At 47.3% G+C, this 17,729-nt stretch overlaps 1 protein-coding gene across 1 annotated transcript; it reads right to left on the bottom strand.

Moving 5' to 3' along the window:
* Positions 1-5,557: 5,557 nt before the first annotated feature.
* OSTN (osteocrin) lies at positions 5,558-16,969 on the bottom strand. Its single transcript, XM_065410253.1, has 3 exons — positions 16,871-16,969; positions 13,113-13,330; positions 5,558-5,642 (listed from the first exon to the last, which is right to left on the bottom strand). The coding sequence occupies exons 1-3, from the start codon at positions 16,967-16,969 to the stop codon at positions 5,558-5,560; spliced, it is 402 nt and encodes a 133-aa protein (XP_065266325.1).
* Positions 16,970-17,729: the final 760 nt, after the last annotated feature.

Raw genomic sequence — 17,729 nt, 5'->3', positions numbered from 1 at the left:
GAGTGCCCTCTGCAGGGCGGTGTCCCACTGCCGCTGGCCCCCGTGTCCCTCCCAGGACCCGGTGCCCCTTGTCTTTGGGGTGCTGCCCCCTGGCAATGCCCCCACAGTCTCAGGGTCTCCCCACCCAGGGGAACCCCCAACCCTCTGTCCCCACTTGGCCTCAGTCGTGGGCTACTGCCAGTCACCATCTAGCCCCTGCTCACTGGGGCAGACTGCAGTGTAAAAGCCATTCATCATAGGCAAGGGGGGTTTGGACCTGCTGCCTCTGCCTACCCGTGGGCTGCCCCCTGCAACCCCAGTACCTAATTGGCCTTCCACTAGGCCACAGCCTGGGGGGTTTCCAGGCCGGAGCTCCCCAGCTCCCTTGGCCTTCCCCCAGCCCTGCTCCACTCCAGGTACCATCTCTCAGCTCCCTGCAGCCAGGTCCCTCCCTCTCAAAGCTAGAGAGAGTCTGTCTCTGGCTTCTGGCCCCAGCCCTCTTATAAGGGCCAGCTGGGCCCTCATTAAGCCAGCCGCGGCCTGATTGGGGCATGGCCCCCAGCTGAAGCTGCTTTCCCCAATCAGCCCCACTTTTCCTTCCCTGCCCCAGCCCTCTCCCCGGACTGTTTTAAGCCTTTTAAGGCAGGAGTGGGTGACCATCCCGCTACACCCTCTACCCCATAACTAAACCCACACGCATAGAATTCACACAATGTCATACTGCTGCCCGTGGGTTCTGCGGGCATTCATCGGAAAGGGGCACTTGTTCAACTAACCAAGGAAGAAAATATTTTGTTAATTATTTGCAAATGAAATACATCCAGTTCCTGGGCCATATTCCCAAGTGTAAATCCAGGATCACTCTGCTGAAGCCAATAGAGTTAATGTTAGATTCCCAGTAAGAACAGAATTTGGCTTTGCAGTATGGATGAGTGAAATGATTTGGGCTATAATTGGATGTGTGTCTCCAGGCCTGTCTAGCCATAGTATTTAACTGCAGGTTGCCTGGTACACATTCTTCAAAAACACCACTTCCCCACAAAGCATCAATTATTATCCGACATCAGCTGCCTGAGTTCTGGCAGAGAAGGTGCACGTTTACACCAATAGCTTGGATGTTCTTCAAGAACAGGGGAACTACATGGCTTGTTATGATGCCGAAGCTGGCACACATCGAATATAGGCCATTGGCATATATTAGCAGTTTGCATACATTAGCTCAGTTTGATCACACCCAAAGTACACCGTGCTGCTAAAGTTAACTCTTTGGGACTTGGACTCTCCTGCTGATTATGGATCCATATTCAGTGCCTCTGTGTAAACGTGCCTTCATGTGGTGTTCTCTACCATCACAAAAGCCGAAGAGACAGGACTAATCACAGCCCATTCTTCAGAGCAATAGCTCTCTTAAAAGAGTTGTGTAGTCACAATAGTTTGGGGACCTGTTCAGGGCTCTATACTTATGCCTCTCACTGGCTTTCAGATCAACTGAGTGCAGTTTCACCAGTGACGAGCCAGGTTTTCTAATGGCCAGGGTAGCAAAGGCCAGCTGGGTTCTGCAGCCCGGCCGTGACCTTAGCAGCATGAGGAGTAGAGAGTCTGCAAAGGGAATCAGATGTTTGCAGCTATTACACAGTTGGTGTGTACCCACATGGCAGCATCTGAGGTACCGCAGCACTTCCCTGTTCTTCGGTAGCTGCAGTGATCAATATGACATACCGTGGTGTGGTGAATGTTACTAAATGTAGATTTTTAAGGCCAGAAGGACCCGTTAGGATCATCTACTCTGATTTCCTGCATCACACAGGCCAGAGAACCTCACCCAGTGATTCTTGCATCGAGTTCATTGCTGACCCTTTAATGGCGGCCTCTCGAGTTCACAGGCTATGGGGCTTGGGCTCCAGCATTCATGGCAGCTGGCTGGGAAGGCCGAGGGGCTTGACATGTGTCTTAGTCATCAGATTGAGGCTGTGGTGTATAGGAGGCAGCTTGTCCCCCTTCCTACCTCTCTCGAATGACAGATTGTGGTTCTGCCGTCCCCTTTGCAGCTCCATGCCCTGCTGCTGTCAGGCTGCCAGGACAGCATCGTGCCACAGGGAACAGTGAGACTGAGTAGGAAAGTATAAAGCAACCACCAAGAGCCTTGGGTTAAGTAGAAACAGCCTCCAGGGGCAAGTTAGTCTCTAAATGAAGTTTCTTGCACTTTCCTCTGCAACTTGGAGAAGAGAAATCTTTATCTCCCTCAGGTGCCACTTGGACAGCCATGTTTTCTCACCATAACCACACTTTGTCCGTGGCAATAATGTGAGCTGATTTGCTGCTCTGAGAATCCTGATACTCAGGGACCACACATAAGACATTGTAAACATATTTCCACAAGATGGTCTGTTCAGTTGTGTTGATTTATTAGCAGACACCCCCCCAAAGGCATCTGAATGGTTTTGTGAACAGAGGAAAACAGGTAAAGTTGCTACACAGTACATGTCACAGTATCATCACCTCATGTTTGCTAACCTCCATGCTACGTACAAAGACCTTGGCCAGTGTGATTTGTCTGTGAGAACCGCAGTGGTGCCCAGTCTTACTCTTTTCTCTCCAGTTTTAACACAGATCTTTCATAGGCCTCCTAATGCTTCCTATTTAAATAGGACTTTTCATCCATGGATTTAAAAAGTGCTTTGCAAACAAATTTAAGCCTCAGAACACCCTTTCGAGTTAGGCATTGGTGCATGAACTGAGACAAAGAGAGGCTACGTGATTTGGCCACAGTAAAACAAGCAATCCAGTGGCAGTTTGGAATAGAACCCAGGAGTCCTGACTCCCAGTTTCATGCTATTACCAACAAAGAACACTCCTTCCCCATGTTTAATGTTCTCCTCCACAGTGGAGATATTTCTGTACATGCCTGTAGACTGCAACATTTATCTGTGGTTAGAACAGAGAAAAGGGCTAACGCTGGCCAATAGTTACACAGTACATTTTATTGTAACGTAGTTTTAGCATTCCCAACATAATGCATTAGGTCTGGATCTCTCCAGTCTGAGCCTCCCCAGGAGTGTAACCCGCTCAGACTGCACGTTTAAAGAAATAAGCAGAATTCAACATCAATTTCAGCAGACCCCAGAAAAACGGGAGTAAATGAATGAGGCGACTCGTCATATCTCTTTCTTTCTGTAACATTGCAGATTTCAGTCTGGGGCTGTGATCGTTTGTGACTATGCTACAACATTAGTGGTTAAAAGATAATCGCTATATATATATATATATATATATATATTTAAAAAGGCAGAGAACTGACAACCAAACCCATCTTTTCGTATCTGACAGAGAAAATTGGTGCGTGCCATCCCACGATCCATTCAAAGGCAGACACAACAAACAGTAGAGCTATGGAGCTGTGAAGGTCAAAGTGCCTTGGAGTACAGATTTGTGACAGGCTACAGCTCTGAAATCCTATGAGGCCACAGCTTTGTAAGAATCGAGAAGTTTTCTAAACTAGAAATGTTGACAAAAATAAAGATTTTTGTGAAAATTCCTTGTTTTCAACCAGCTCCAGTTCCAGTCACGGGGAGCGGAGGGGGGAGGGAGGGTAGGAACTGTCAGCAAACATTAGTTCCTCTTGGGGAGTTGGCCGGATTCCTCCCTACTCAGCCAACTTTCCACTGGTAGCCTGTCTCCCTCCTCTGCATAGTACATGAGATCAGAAGGTGGATGCTTAATTCACTACTCCACATAGGCCACAGCCCACCTGCCTAAAACTGGGTTTTGTGGCACATTGCTGCTTGCTGCAGTCACACCTAAGAGAAAGACCCTGGTATGGCCCAGCCTCCTGTGGTCCCATCCTGACATAGTTCCTTTCCTGGATGATTATTCCTGATGACAGATTAGTACAAATCACCCTTGGAGTTTGGATCCTGATCTGAGCTATCCAGGTGGCTCCCCTTTCTTTGTAATGGGCTGGACCCAAATTCCAGCACTGAATACCCTCAGCTTCTGGAAAAATCAGATCTGGATGCAAATCCAAACACTGGGATTGAGCCACATCTCTGTTCCCGGTAATGTTTTGCAGGAAGGAAGGAAGAGGGGGTGGAATCTCCTTGCCCCAAACACTTCAGGAAGCTAAAGCCAGGTGCTCTATGAAGATGGCTCAGGGGCCGTGTCACCTCCTACTTGGAGGGCACCTCCAGTTCATCCCACGTATGTACAAGAAGGAGTGAAAGGAACTAATCAGCTCAGAGGTGTAAGGGAAGTAACAGCCTCACCAAGTTTCAGTGTCTGTCAGATGAAAAGATTCATGACATAGATGTAACAAACTTTGCCTTACCTCTGTTGTAAGTATCAGGCTAAATCCTAAGGTATTTACACAGGTTTTATTCAGTAAACTCCTGCTGACATCAGTAAAAGTTTTGCCTGAATAAGGACTGAATAAAAGCTGGATTTGTCCCCTTAACCAGTAAATCTTTCTCTTAGCCATATGAAACGAATAACCAACCCTCTTGAGTGAAATTTACAAAGCAATTCTGCCTTCCATAGAGTGCTGTTGGCATCTCTAAAAGTTTTATTTTTCTTCAAAAATTCTAATAGTCCTTGCTAGGATAAGAAACTTATGAGTTTAAAAAAAAAAAACAAGTTCATGCAGTGAAATTATATACACTCATTTTCTGTTCCCTTTTATTGTCAGACCAAAACATCACTGTGAGAATGTTCTGATCTGATGGATGGAATCTGTTATTGTTTGTAAAATGCAATGTGAAATAGATTTTGCAGCAGGTCAATTCCTTAAATGTTGAATCATTAATCAATGACAAGACACTCTCTGAAGCATCTTCCATATCTCTGTGACATTCCCAATACAGCATCAATCATCCAGCATAGATGCACCTGCAGAAAAAAAAAAAAAAAAAAAAGCAGTGAAAGTTACATTGTCCTCAAAGCCCCAGACAAAGATACTCTAAAAAGGTCTATGAAAGACAAGCAAAGTTAGGTGTATTCGATTTGTTGTGGGGGTTACAAATTCTTAACTTCTTAAGGCATCAAAGCTAAATACACAGAGATAAAGCAATGTTATATAGACTCATAGAAATGTCGGGCTGGAAGGGACCTCAAGAAGACGTCTAGCCCAGCCCCCTGTGCTGAGGTATGACTAAGTAAACCTAGACCATCCCTGACAGGTGTTTGTTCACTCTGTTCTTAAAAACCTCCAATAAGGGGATTCCACAACCTCCTTTGGAAGCCTAGTCCAGAGCTTAACTACCCTTAGAGCTAGAAAGTTTTTCCTAATATCTAACCTACATTTCTCTTGCTACTGATTAAGTCCATTACTTCTTGTCCTATCTCCAGTGGACATGGATAACAATTGATCACAGTCCCCTTTATAACAAGACCTTAACCTATTTGAAGACTGTTACCAGGTCCCCCCTCCTGATGACATGAAGCCATCTTTCCACAGATCTGACCTTCCAAATCCACTGACATCACATGAGCTTGCGGGTCTGTAACCGAGAGCAGCACTGGATCCCAGGCGCCTACGTGATGCCTGAACATTGCTTTGGTGAACCTGACTTACTTGCACCATCTGCTAACCCCTGGTGCTGGCGAGACGGTTCGTTCCGATTCGGTCTAGAGGAATTCCAAATCGTCGCTTGGGCAACTCCACCACCTTCCTACACAAAAGAACAGGGCAAAAACTGGTAAGGATACTTCACAGGAGTAACCTAAAAGTGATTACATCTTTGCTTCCTCCATTTCACACCAGTCTTGGCAATGGGGTTTGGTCAGGGCAGCTCGGTTGTTAAAACTGGAGCTTCTGGACAGTTACTCAAAATAAGGTGTTTTGCATTTCATAAACTGCAGCCTCTATAGGAAAAGCTACCCCTGCTGGGAGCATAGAGTCGCAGCTGTTTACAGAAAGGCTGAATTTGGTCCATTATCCCCATTTGGTAGTTGTTCATCTACTATTCAAAGAAGAAGAAAAAGATTTTTAAAATGTAAAAGGAATAGTATTTATGCAAAGTTTCATTCACCCATGGAACTCACTGCTGCAGGATATTATTAAGGCAAATATCAAATATTAAGTTACAAGGGCTGGGAAACCTTATTTTTCAGGTCATAAAGTGGTCATCCTGTCCTCCTCCAAAGTACAATGGTGCACAGTCAGGTATTTTGTGGGGTTTTATACCTTCCTCTGAAGCACTCAGCATTGTCCACTGTCTGAGACAAGCAACAAAGAGTCCTGTGGCACCTTATAGACTAACAAATGTATTGGAGCATAAGCTTTCGTGGGTGAATACCCACTTCGTCAGACTCTTTGTTGCTTTTTACAGATCCAGACTAACACGGCTACCCCTCTGTCAGAGACAAAAACACCAAAGACAATGAACCATCAGTCTGAGTCACTGCAGCAAATCCGACCTTGCCAATGTGTCGCAGCAAAACTGAACAGTCCCTCCAAATGTTGCAAACGGCAGGAAAATATCGAGAAGGATGGACTCGTCTCCTAGTGCCAAAGAAGCAACAAGTGTTGTGTTGGCACAACTGATGTTCCATCCTACACGACCTGGGGTAAGTACACTCCCATTATGCCTTTGTAGGGGTGCAGACTCACCCCTGCAGCACCTCCTACTGGTTGCTTCAGGGAATCAGCTCATCCAGCATCCAGAGCGCCCTCTGCAGGCCAGTGATCCACCTCTCCTCTGGCCCCGTGCCCCTCTTACTGGGATGCTGCCCCCTGGCAGTACCCCACAGATCTGGGTCTCCCCTCCCTGGGGAACCCCCACCCACTGTCCCCACCTCGCCTCAGTACCAGGCCACTGCCAGTCACTATCAAGCCCCCGCTCCCTGGGGCAGACTGCAGTATCAGCCACTCATCACTGGCAAGGGGGGGTTGGACCTGCTGCCTCTGCCTACCCAGGGCTGTCCCTTTGCAACCCTAGTACCTAGCTGGCCTTACTCTAGGCCTGCAGCCTGGAGGGTTCCCAGGCCAGAGCTTCCCAGCTCCTTTAGCCTTCCTCCAGCCCTGCTTCCCTCAGGTACCCCTCAGCTCCAGGCAGCCAGGCCCTTCTCTCTCTAAAGCAGGGAGAGAACTGTCTGGGCTTCTGGCTGCCCTGGCCTTTATAGGACCAGCTGGGCCTTAATTGGGGCGTGGCCCCAGCTGAGCCTGACTTCCCTCTCAGCCAGGGAGCTGCTTGCCCCAGCCACAGCCCTCTCATGGGCTGTTCTTAGCTCCTGCAGGCGCGAGCGGGGTGACTAGCCCGCTCCAGCCTTCTTCTCCTCTTCCTCCTCCCACTCCTGATCTGCCTCCTCCCTCCTCTGCCCCCAGTGTCCCTTGCACCGGGGCCTGCAGCAAAGATGCTGGAGCGCTGTCTCTGTACCTGCTGTAGTAGCCCCACATGCTGGGGTTATTCTGGGGGGACGGAGGCCTCCCATATGGCCCCTTTGCACCAGCCCCGGTGGCGCAGAGGGCCGCATGGCAGTGCTGAACTGATCCCCCTCTTTTTATGTTGCTCGTGTTTATGTTTACAAGCCTGTAAAATGAAACCGATTTCGCTTCCTTGTCTCCAGGTTCCCAGTCTGCACCCAGCCCTGCCCCAGGCTTCCTCCAGGCCCTCTCCCTGTCTCCTCTGATCTCACTCTCCCTTCCCCGCTTCCTCGTGCCTCTCTCACACCTCCAGCGAACAGTTGCAACTTTGTCAGCTTTTCCTGCTAACCCTGACCGGCCTCTCCTCCCACTGGTAGGCTGCTGGCTGCACACCCGTGCCAGCGCCGTTAGCAAGGAGCAGCACTTGCTGGCATGCACCGCGTTTCTCCGACCGTCTTTGGCAGCCCCGGGGAATCCACAGGAGCGTTCCCTTGGCCCGCAGGCGAGGCTGAGAATGTTACAGGGCCAGTGTTAGTAAAAAACGAGGCCTTTCGAGGAAAGAGGGCTGGATCCGCGGTTACGTTTCAAACCCACAGAATTCCAGGCCCTTTGAAATCTCCTCAGACACGTTCTTCCGTCCTCAACTCAAGTGGCAGCAGCTCGGCTCCGCGCTCAGTCAGTAGCTTACTAAGTATAACTCCAGGGGGGCTTTAGCACTGAGAGCACCTCCTCCCCGCCGCCAATTTAATTCATTCGAAACAAAGGGCAGGATCCGAGCCTAAGTCAGAGCCAAACTCTGCTCCGTTTGACTGTCCAGACGCCCCTTGCATTTGGGGCTCCCATGAAGATCACTTGCCCTTTCCCTAAACTCTGCAGATGCCCAGCTCTTCCACCATGTTCCCTCCCCCTGCCGTACGGGGTGGCCAAGCCCAGAAAGGTTATGGGGCGGGACGGATTATGGGTTCTGAGGAAAGGTAGATGGAGGTGGAGCCAAGTCCCTAAAGGGTCTGAAAATCAAGGCCAGAGAGAATTATTGAGGGAGGCCATAGGGAGGAAAGGGAGGGGGGTGGGATGGGAAATAGAGGGTGAAACCCAGGAAATCGGCCTGACTGCAAACCACGGCTATGTGCCAGGGTGAACAAAGGGTTAACTCAAACTCAGCTCCCCACTCCCCTAGAAGACGGGCTCAAGGGAAGGGCTGTAAGGAGCAGAGGATGCCTTAGGCAGGGTCCGACTCCAAGCTCCGGGGGCCCAGATCCGGGCTGAGCCCCAGGGTGGGCCGGGCTCTACGTGCTGAGTATTATTGTGTTTTACTTTCTTGTGATAAACATTAGGGGCTGATCCTGTCTCCCCTGGACAACACTGTGGCAGCACATGGGGCAGGACATGCGCATCGACAGGCCGCAGGTGAATTCCCCCGGTGCAGAAGGAGCGTTGGGTTAATGCCAGGGGCAGGAGGAGAGTAGCCATAGAGCTTTGGGCTGCAGTGTAATCCGTAGGCAGCCCTGGGGGCTGCTCTAACTTATGCCCGAGGCCATTTCAGCAGCCCAGAAGCTGGGTGGTTCAGCAGTGGTCTACGGTCACTTCTCCCCTCGCCCGGGCAGTCCTGGGGCAAAGGCTTTCCTGGCTGTGACTTGGGTTTTTTTAAATCATTCTGTGTAGTCACTTCACCAGTTTTCAAACATTAGCTTGCGGGACGCTCTCTGAAATGAAGTGCGTGTGGCGAGGGTGGTCCATTGTTTTGGACATTTAGAACTAGAGTCCGTAAGTCACGTGGGGGAAAGGTACAGGAGAAGCATCCTGCAGGGGGTAGAAGGGATGAAATAGAGGAGACCTAATAGGTGTTTTCCAGTCTCCTTTCTAAAACGGTTGTTTGCAATGCAACGTTTAGACAACTCAATAGCTGCAAACATGAGCATGAGATTTCAATCACTGTTTTTAAACAAACAAAACCAAAAGGTGAGCTATTCCTAACGAAACCTTCCCTTGTGTCTTTCATCATGACCAATACAGCCATGCGTGCAGGAAAAACAAAACAATGTTGCAGGAAAAACTGAGCACGGATTTTGAGAGTGGAGGAACTCGCATTTCACCCATAAAAGCACCGCCACTTTGCAATAAAAACCATGGTGTTTCTGCAAACACCTAGTGAATTCCCACCTGGGGACTAATCCTAATTTTTGTCCTTGGAGAAACTTTACAAAGAGATGGAGGACTGGAAAATGAACTCTCTTCGCTCTCTTCGGCCTTGTCTTCACTAGGAAACAAGGCATGTTCTGAACTCAAGGTAGTAAAATCCTAGTGAAGATCAGGCAGTTTGAAGTTTTCACAAGAGTTAGTGGATCAAGCTGAACCATAGGGGGGAGGGATAGCTCAGTGGTTTGAGCATTGGCCTGCTAAACCCAGGGTTGTGAGTTCAATCCTTAAGGGGGTCATTTAGGGAACTGGGGTAAAAATCTGTCTGGGGATTGGTCCTGCTTTGAGCAGGGGGTTGGACTAGATGGCCTCCTGAGGTCCCTTCCAACCCTGATATTCTATAGGATTCCTCCAAAGTCTTTAACTCATCCTACTAAAACATGTGAAAATTGCCACTTGCCCTGGTCTTTGCCAAGGTTTGACCTTGTGTTAAGAACACACCTTTTTTTCCTAACGACGACGCACCCCTGCGAGGGAATCAGAGGCATCAGGGCAGCATGCAGTTCTGCTCCCTGTCTGTGTTTGGTTGGGTATAAGGAGGACTTACTTTTCCAGAGCTTTCAATCTGGTGCCTTTCAGCATCGCTAAATTCACTGTAAAACTGGAACTCAAAACCCAAACTGTCACACGGGCCCCAGACCCGGCCTAACCAAGGTGCAGTTAGCACACCTGCAGAGGGACCCATCTCAGAGGAGCCCCCAGCCACCAGAAAAAAACCCAAACCGAGTAGCGCTATGATGCGGTGCCCCAGATCACAATGGCACTCACTCAGATTTGGCCCGGCTGCCCCTCCATCATGTCGGAGGAGAGGCCAGGCCAAGCCTGTGAGCATAGCGTGGGCGATGGGAGCCACTGTCACCCGGAGTGGAGTGCTGAGTTGTGGGGACGTGCCGGTGAGTGGCCAGGAGGGTCCTGGGGGCAGTGGGGTTGGGGGCTGGGATGTTGGCGGTGAATGGGGGATGCTAGGGGCTGTGGCTGGTGGGGCTGCAGTGTTGGGGGCTGCAATCAGCGGGATGTACGTCAGGGCTGCTGGGAAGTGCGTGGGGGAGCTCTCGGGATCACTGGGGGCTGGTGGAGGGTTGTTGGGGTAGATGTGAGGTGCAGGGCATTTAGGGGTCTGTATGGGGCTGGGTACATAAGGGGCGGTAACAATTTAAGGAATCTGGGGAGCCCCCCAATTTCTATAGTGGTCAGGACCCCAGAATTCTTTAATTTGGGCCTGATGTTTCCCATCGAAAGCATTGGAACAAAGTTAACGCGTTTTACGGCTGAGCTGATCCCTCTTGTGGCCATCTGCAGCAATGACAGGGACTTTCAGCCCATCCTGCAGAGTGTCTGTCTGCTGAGCTTCTGTGCATTTTCGCCTGTCGACCAAGCAGGCCTTGGTATTGGGCAGGAAAATCAAACGGAATTTTGTTTAAAAACATTATTTATGCCTTTGTGACGCTTACTGGAGTCTCCATCACTTCAAATCTCATCTAAAAGCTCGTCCTTTCTTGCTTTTGGCTATGCTTTCCAAAGCTTCTTAATGTTAACAAAGAATAGGTGAAATCCGGGATGAAGTGAATGGCCACTTTGCCATTGACTTCAATGGGACTAGCAGCATTTCACCCAATCTCTGCTGTAAGTTTCTTCTATGTGAGTGTATATCACGGCACTGTATTAATACAGGGTGTAAAGTCTTTTTCAGCATCTGAGAGTTTTTCAAGCCATTACATTCAGGATCTCTAAACCTCCTTGAGCTAAAGGTGTAACAGCAGCAGACTGTCATCCCATGTGGACCCACCACTGGAGAAGGCAGAGACTCTGTCATTGGTTTACACTTGCCCTCGTATAGACGCTAAGAAACATTTCTGATTTGGTCTATATGACCAAACAGCATTCCCTTGGTCTGTACACTAGTGTGGTCATTGTATAGGGTGACCCCAGGATCCTGGGTAGAACAGTAACTGTGTAAAACGTAGTGATCAGAGAAACTCAAATGGCTTCAACATTTGGTTCATCCAGGAGCCAAAAGCTTGTCTGCTCCTCCAAGCAATGAAACCGGGGCTGGAAATGTCATGAAAGGAGATATTTGATGATACTCTGGCACTTCTGAGTTCAGCTAGACCTGGATGAAACTGTTTTTGATTTGAGAAATGTCATGAGAAATATTGGCCCATTTCTTAAACTTCCTCTTCCCCTTCCTCAGATATTTTGTTTTCTCTGTAATTTAGATCAAATCAATATTTTTACATCTAAAGTATGAATTTCCACGGCTTCTTTTGAAAAAAGGGCTAATTTTTGCTCTCCAAAACAGCCAAATTTTGCTTAAAAACCCCACGCACTTACCACAGTTATTTTCTTTTCACAGAAATGGGCCCATTTTGAGTTCATAGTGAGCTGTAAGGGCAAAAAACCCTGCCTGAGGTTTTAATCATTTCACCTTTCACCCCTACTGGCCAGAGCCTGGAAGTGCAGAGCGAGTATTAAAGCTGGTTAATTGCAAAAATGTCTTTGAAAAAACCAATGTTGGAAAATGTTGGCTAGCTCTAGTGGATATTTTTCACTTCCAAATTAAACATAGTCAGCCAAACTTTTACAGACCTCAGTAAAAATTCTGGTTCCAGGTTTGTGGTGAGTTTTGGGTGAAGGCTTGGGCCAGGTTTTATTTGATCTTAACTTTGTTCACCCATCCGTACGAAGGCCCCTCTCCAGCAAATCACTTAAGCGAGTGCCTAACTTTAAGCACGTCACTAAGTGCTTGGCTGGATTGGGGCTGAAAGGTGAGGGAAGATGGTCACCAGCAGCAAATAGCAGGGGAGGCGAAAGAGAGAGATCCCAGTGAGGGCTTTTCGTTACGATGAACAGCAGACACCCTGCGAGGCTTGCCCAGCAGCCACACGCATCTCCTTTACCTTCTTAATTCTCATCTCCTTGGCTCTTTCCAACATCTCCTCTTAGGTGAACAGTCAAGATATCAGGCCTGAATATTAACAGGTGCGTTGTAGGACAGGTACACTGTATAGGGCTTTGCTCAGACCCAATCTCAGTGAAACCAATGGACCAGGATCCTGAAGGCCTTACTCAAGATGCCATTCCTATCATGTACTGTCCATGACCTGTATGCGCACTACTGTGTCGGTCAAGATTTGCTGTGTAAGATGCCCTCTCACCAGCCATCTGTTCTTGGAAACATTTACCCCCCACCCCCGTTCACTTTTAAACCCCAGACAGTATATATTCCTTGAACAGTTTTACTGCCTAAATAGCCTTTTAAACTGAAGGGCCATTAACATGAATGGAAAAGGATGCGCTGGAGGAATAAGTTTACCTGGATGTCTCTTGCAGGTTGATTAGGGCTACAAGGATAAATCAGCTGCAGAGTGCATTACTTACCATAGCTGAAGCGCTATAAATCTTGCAGCAACATTGAGAAGATGAGTAGTGTGCAGTGACTTCAATATACTGACAAATGAATTACCCACAGCCGACCACAGAACTAGCTAGCTAATGAAAATGAGTAGCTTGCATTTGGAAGGTCTATCTAACAATATTCTTTATAGCTCTCATCACTATACCATCCGATCACTCAGCTTACCTCTGCTTGCCTTTCAGATCTACCGAGCTAGCAGAAAGCCTGTCGAGAGGAGACCCAAATCCTGGGAAACTTCTTTTCTTCTTGGTCTCAATCACGTCATTTTCAAGAGACACTAGCTCATCAAGAAGCAGCAGCTTAGCTGCCAGGTCAGTGGCTGACTTCTCTTCGCTGGATGTGGAATGTGCTTCCATGCCTACTACTATGGAAGAGTCAAAGGGCTGCAAAGGAAGAGGGGATGGGTTTGCTTGATGTTTCTGTTTCAGGTAAAGAATTTCAATCAGCACAGTGAGTACAGTGGTTGGTACAGCCCAGAAATACATTAGAACCGACAAATACTAAAGCTGGAGGAAATCATTTGAATGAGAAGATTTCTTATTGAAAATTGGCCACTTTTCCAAGAGGAATTTTTTTAATGTAAGGTTGTTGACATTGTTGAAATTCTTCATTTTTCACAAAAAATTGCGTGACGTTTTAATTGAAATTTTTCTCTAAAATGTTATTCAAAATGGTTATCAACATTTTTTATTTACTGAAACCTGGGTTTTGGTAAACAAAAACTTTCCATAATCATTTCAATAACATTTTTAATAATCTATTCAATATTTTTTTGAAATTCAATTAAATAATTCTATGAATTTTGGAGGGAAAATTAAATTTTTATTTTCAAACTTTTTGAAATGAAAACAGCTTCAAAAATCTGACATTTTCAGGAAACTGATTTTTGGTTTATGACCAGCTGTAATACATGCCTATACAGTATTTTCCATCCCCAATCACTTTACAAGTTTGACAAATTGTTATGAAAAGAATACATCAAAATAATTTCACCTAGCACTGAAATGCTACCAATTCAGAGGTAGGACATGGCATGGCAGCCTTATGCACGTTTAGGACAGGAAATAAAGAACAGCGTATCCTCTTGAAACTTACAGGGAATTTGGATAGGCAGGATGGTTTTTGAACTTCATTTAGGACCCTTGATGATTGCCCTGTTCTGTTCATTCCCTTTGAAACACCTGGCATTGGCCACTGTCGGAAGACAAGATACTGGGCTGGATGGACCATTCATCTGACCCAGTATGGCCGTTCTTATGTTCTTATGACATTGAGTTAACACCCTTACTAGACTATATTTATGCATATTGGGTAGCTGACAAATACTGACTGGCCTCTGTCAATACCGAAGACATAAAAACAGACAATGAAACAATTTGCTCTGCTTTGTAAGAGGCAAAAAATATTGCTCCATGGTTAGTCTTTTTAAAAACAGATATTAAAGCTGATGCCCTGACCACTTTTGGTCATTAAAGAGTCTGTGGCACTTTTCAGCAGATTAAGGATGTTAGCCTCAGTGTCTTGCTCAACGATAATGTAGGTGATTATTCTCTGCCTACTTCAAATTCCCCATTCACTTTCAGTTGGATACAGTCTTCTTCTTCAGTTCCCGACCTAGACACTGGTTTTATTCTGTTGTGTGACTATGCTCAATTCCAAGGGAGGCAGCATTTCAAAGGCAATATATGTCTCCTTCTCAGAGGACAGCACCTTGACACGGTGGGAAGGCTGATAGCTATGCTGGTGGGAACTTTAACTCCTGGTAGGGCCACCCAAGCCGTACAGCTCAAAGGATAGGGACCAGAAGAAAAGCTGCCATTGGTCCCCTAGGTCAGGGATTGAGTGATAGGCCAACAACTTGTCCTTGTGAAAGAGTGAAGTTAGAAACACAACAAAGGAGCCATTCCAGCAAACAGCCTGAAAGACGGGGCTGAGGCAGTCTTGTTCATGGTTCCTGGGATATCATGGTCTGATATCCCAGGAATGATTCAGATTCAGATATAAAGGTAAGATAGTAGCAGCATTTCTTCTGTAGTTACTGTAAGAATATCCACATTCATGCGGCCTATATTTGAAAAATGCAGATGAATTACCTAACCTCCTTCCTTTTGTGCTTCCGCTGTGTGCATTCAGGGAGCCAGTCAGAAATCATTAAAGAAATGGAGTTTACAAATATCTCATTAGGTTGGATGGTCATGGATTGGATGAGGAAATGGAACCCACTGCTAAGGATAGAAAGGATGCTCCTGAATTGCTGCATTACACCGCAATATTTGTAAAGTGTGTAATCTGGAACAAACGGGTTTCCCTTGATCTTAACAAGCCATCAGGGAAGTTCTACAAGTCCATATACATGTAGAGCTACGTGAACTGTATGCATTCCACATAGATCACAGGTAGGATGTGTTTATTAGGTTGTTTGAGGGTTTAAAAGTAGTTCATTTAGGAAACTCTTTTGCACATGTGAACACTAGTCTGATGAGACTTTAAGGAAGATTAAAAAACTTTCAAGGAAACTTGAAAGCTTTAACCATTTAAAACCCTTCATATATAACCCACTTTAACAGAAGATCTTGCCAGATATGAAGGCAAAATCCTTAGAAGCTGAGACCTGTTCAAAATTATAAACTCCTGATGGCTTTTAGGGCTGGTTGCAATTTTTCCATCAAAATTGTTTTTTTGACTAAACAAATTTTGTTATCAAGGGGTCAGCTTTCTGAAGAGAAATTTGACTTTGTCAAAACAGAACATATTGATTCAGAAATGCTGTTTCAGAGCCTGATGGGAGTTGTTTGGGTGTCTCATGAATCTATTCTCCTCTGTGCTGGTCTTCCGGCTAGACTGCAGTTCCCATGTTGCATTGCAATGGCACAGCAAGAGGGCAGATCATGGTGCATCATGGGAAATGTAGTCCGGCCAGGGAGTCCAGCCCACAGAAGAGATTGAGAGCAAGTGGCACTCAAACTACAATTCCCCTGAGGCACTGGGGTGCCATGTCTGAATCAACATCTGTTGGGTTTTGGCTCTCATTTTTTCAGTTTTTGATTTTTGGACCAAAAATTTGGTTTTCTATGGAAAATAAAAACATTTCCCTACCAGCCCTACTGTATTTTAATTCCTCTAATAAAGAGTGCCCAAAGTCTGGCCTCTGGGTCAGATGTGCCCCATTCATGTTTTACAGTGTGGCCCACAGAATCCCACAGCTTTAATGGCAGGACTATAGGTCTCCATCCAATGCTCCTTCTTGATCCCAGCTGAAGTCCACTCAAATAAATAAGCAGGATGATATGTGGCTTTTTGGCCTGCACAGGCTGCACCTGCTAAAGAACAACATGGTGCAATCCTTGGGCTCCTGGAAAGATGTCAGGGAATCCATCATTTGAGCAAAGTATTTGCCTGTTTACTCAGTCTCCATGGAGCTGGGTAAATCGTCACAACTTTTATCTGATGAATTTCACCTGTTTGTCTCTTGATAAGCAGATCCCCATCTTCCTCAGATCACCATCCGATACTCCCCACTGCGAATAAGTGGTCACGGATGGGGCAGAGAGGGTGCCAGCCTTGCGTCCTCCTCCCCTAATCCCGGGCCAGAATAGCTGGTGCCAAGGGGGAGGGGGGGAGTTACTCCACAGGGCGGGATGAAGTACCCTACTCTTCCTCCCCACAGCGAGTGAGTGGCGGGGGAGACACGGTGACTCTGGTTCATATGTCATCCTCTCCTCTGCTCCTGGGGCAGCGCAGCTCTGTGCCACCCCTTACACTCGGCACGTGGTTCCGTCACAGCCTAACTCGAACACCGCCCTTAGAGCCCGCTGCCCATCTCAGCCCCATCCTAAGGCGATACCTGCCTCTCCAGCTGTCCCTGGCTTCGAGCTCCCCAGGAAGGGAAGGTGCATGCGGCAGTGTCAGGAATAGCCTCTTACCTGTGGAGCTGCCTCAGCGAGGACAGCAGTGCCGGTGTGCCACCGCAGCAGAGTAAGCGCCAGGACAAAGTGCACCACCCCAAACCGAATCTGCAGCATCTGCAAAGCAGAACAACCTATTTAATCACTCCCCACCGACACGCACAGAGGAGGAAGGGCACGTGACAAGGGCAGCAGAGAGCGGTTACAAGGACAAGGATGAGCCAGCTCCAAACAGACCAGACACACGGAGGGGAAATGACTTGCCCAGGGTCACTCAGCAGAGCCACGAAGACCCCCTGACTCATAGCTTAGTGCCCGATCCTGCCTTCCTTGATGCTTAGGAGCTGATCCAGCTCACACCGACCTGGCTGGGAATCTTGCCATTGATTTGAATGGGAGTTGGGTTGGGGCCTCCAGCCCCAAAAGAAATCTGCTAATCTGCTTGTTAATCTTCTTTCCATGCCCAGCCCCAGAGAGCATTATTCAGCTCTGACTCTGCCACTCTCTGTTGACTCTCCTGCTGGAGCTGGCAGAAATAGAAAGGCTGTGTAAATATATTCTGATGATGTACGAGAGTTGTTTTAGCCTCACTTTCGCAGATCTCTCACGAGATCGGGCAGAATATACCCAGCAGAAATGTTTGACTTTGCTCTTGTTTCCCACACTACAAGAGAGACGAAGCAAAGTGTTTGGACTCCTGTTTTAAAAGTCCAGCTATAACATGTGTCTTCATTTCTCTTAGGGTGACCAGACAGCAAGTGTGAAAAATCGGGACGGGGGTGGGGGGTAATAGGAGCCTATATAAGAAAAAGACCCAAAAATCGGGACTGTCCCTATAAAATCAGGACATCTGGTCACCCTAATTTCTCTGCTTCTC

This window comes from Emys orbicularis, chromosome 9, assembly GCF_028017835.1.
Source record: "Emys orbicularis isolate rEmyOrb1 chromosome 9, rEmyOrb1.hap1, whole genome shotgun sequence".
Lineage (NCBI taxonomy): Eukaryota > Metazoa > Chordata > Testudines > Emydidae > Emys > Emys orbicularis.
This window is presented reverse-complemented; position numbering and strand designations above follow the sequence as displayed.

Coding starts and splice junctions, on each gene's coding strand:
- OSTN (XM_065410253.1), bottom strand. CDS start 16,969: ATGCTGCAGATTCGGTTTGGGGTGGTGCACTTTGTCCTGGCGCTTACT. Junction 13,331..16,870: donor TCGCTGAGGCAGCTCCACAG/GTAAGAGGCTAT, acceptor CTTCCTTTGCAG/CCCTTTGACTCTTCCATAGT. Junction 5,643..13,112: donor GATCTGAAAGGCAAGCAGAG/GTAAGCTGAGTG, acceptor TCTTTTGTGTAG/GAAGGTGGTGGAGTTGCCCA.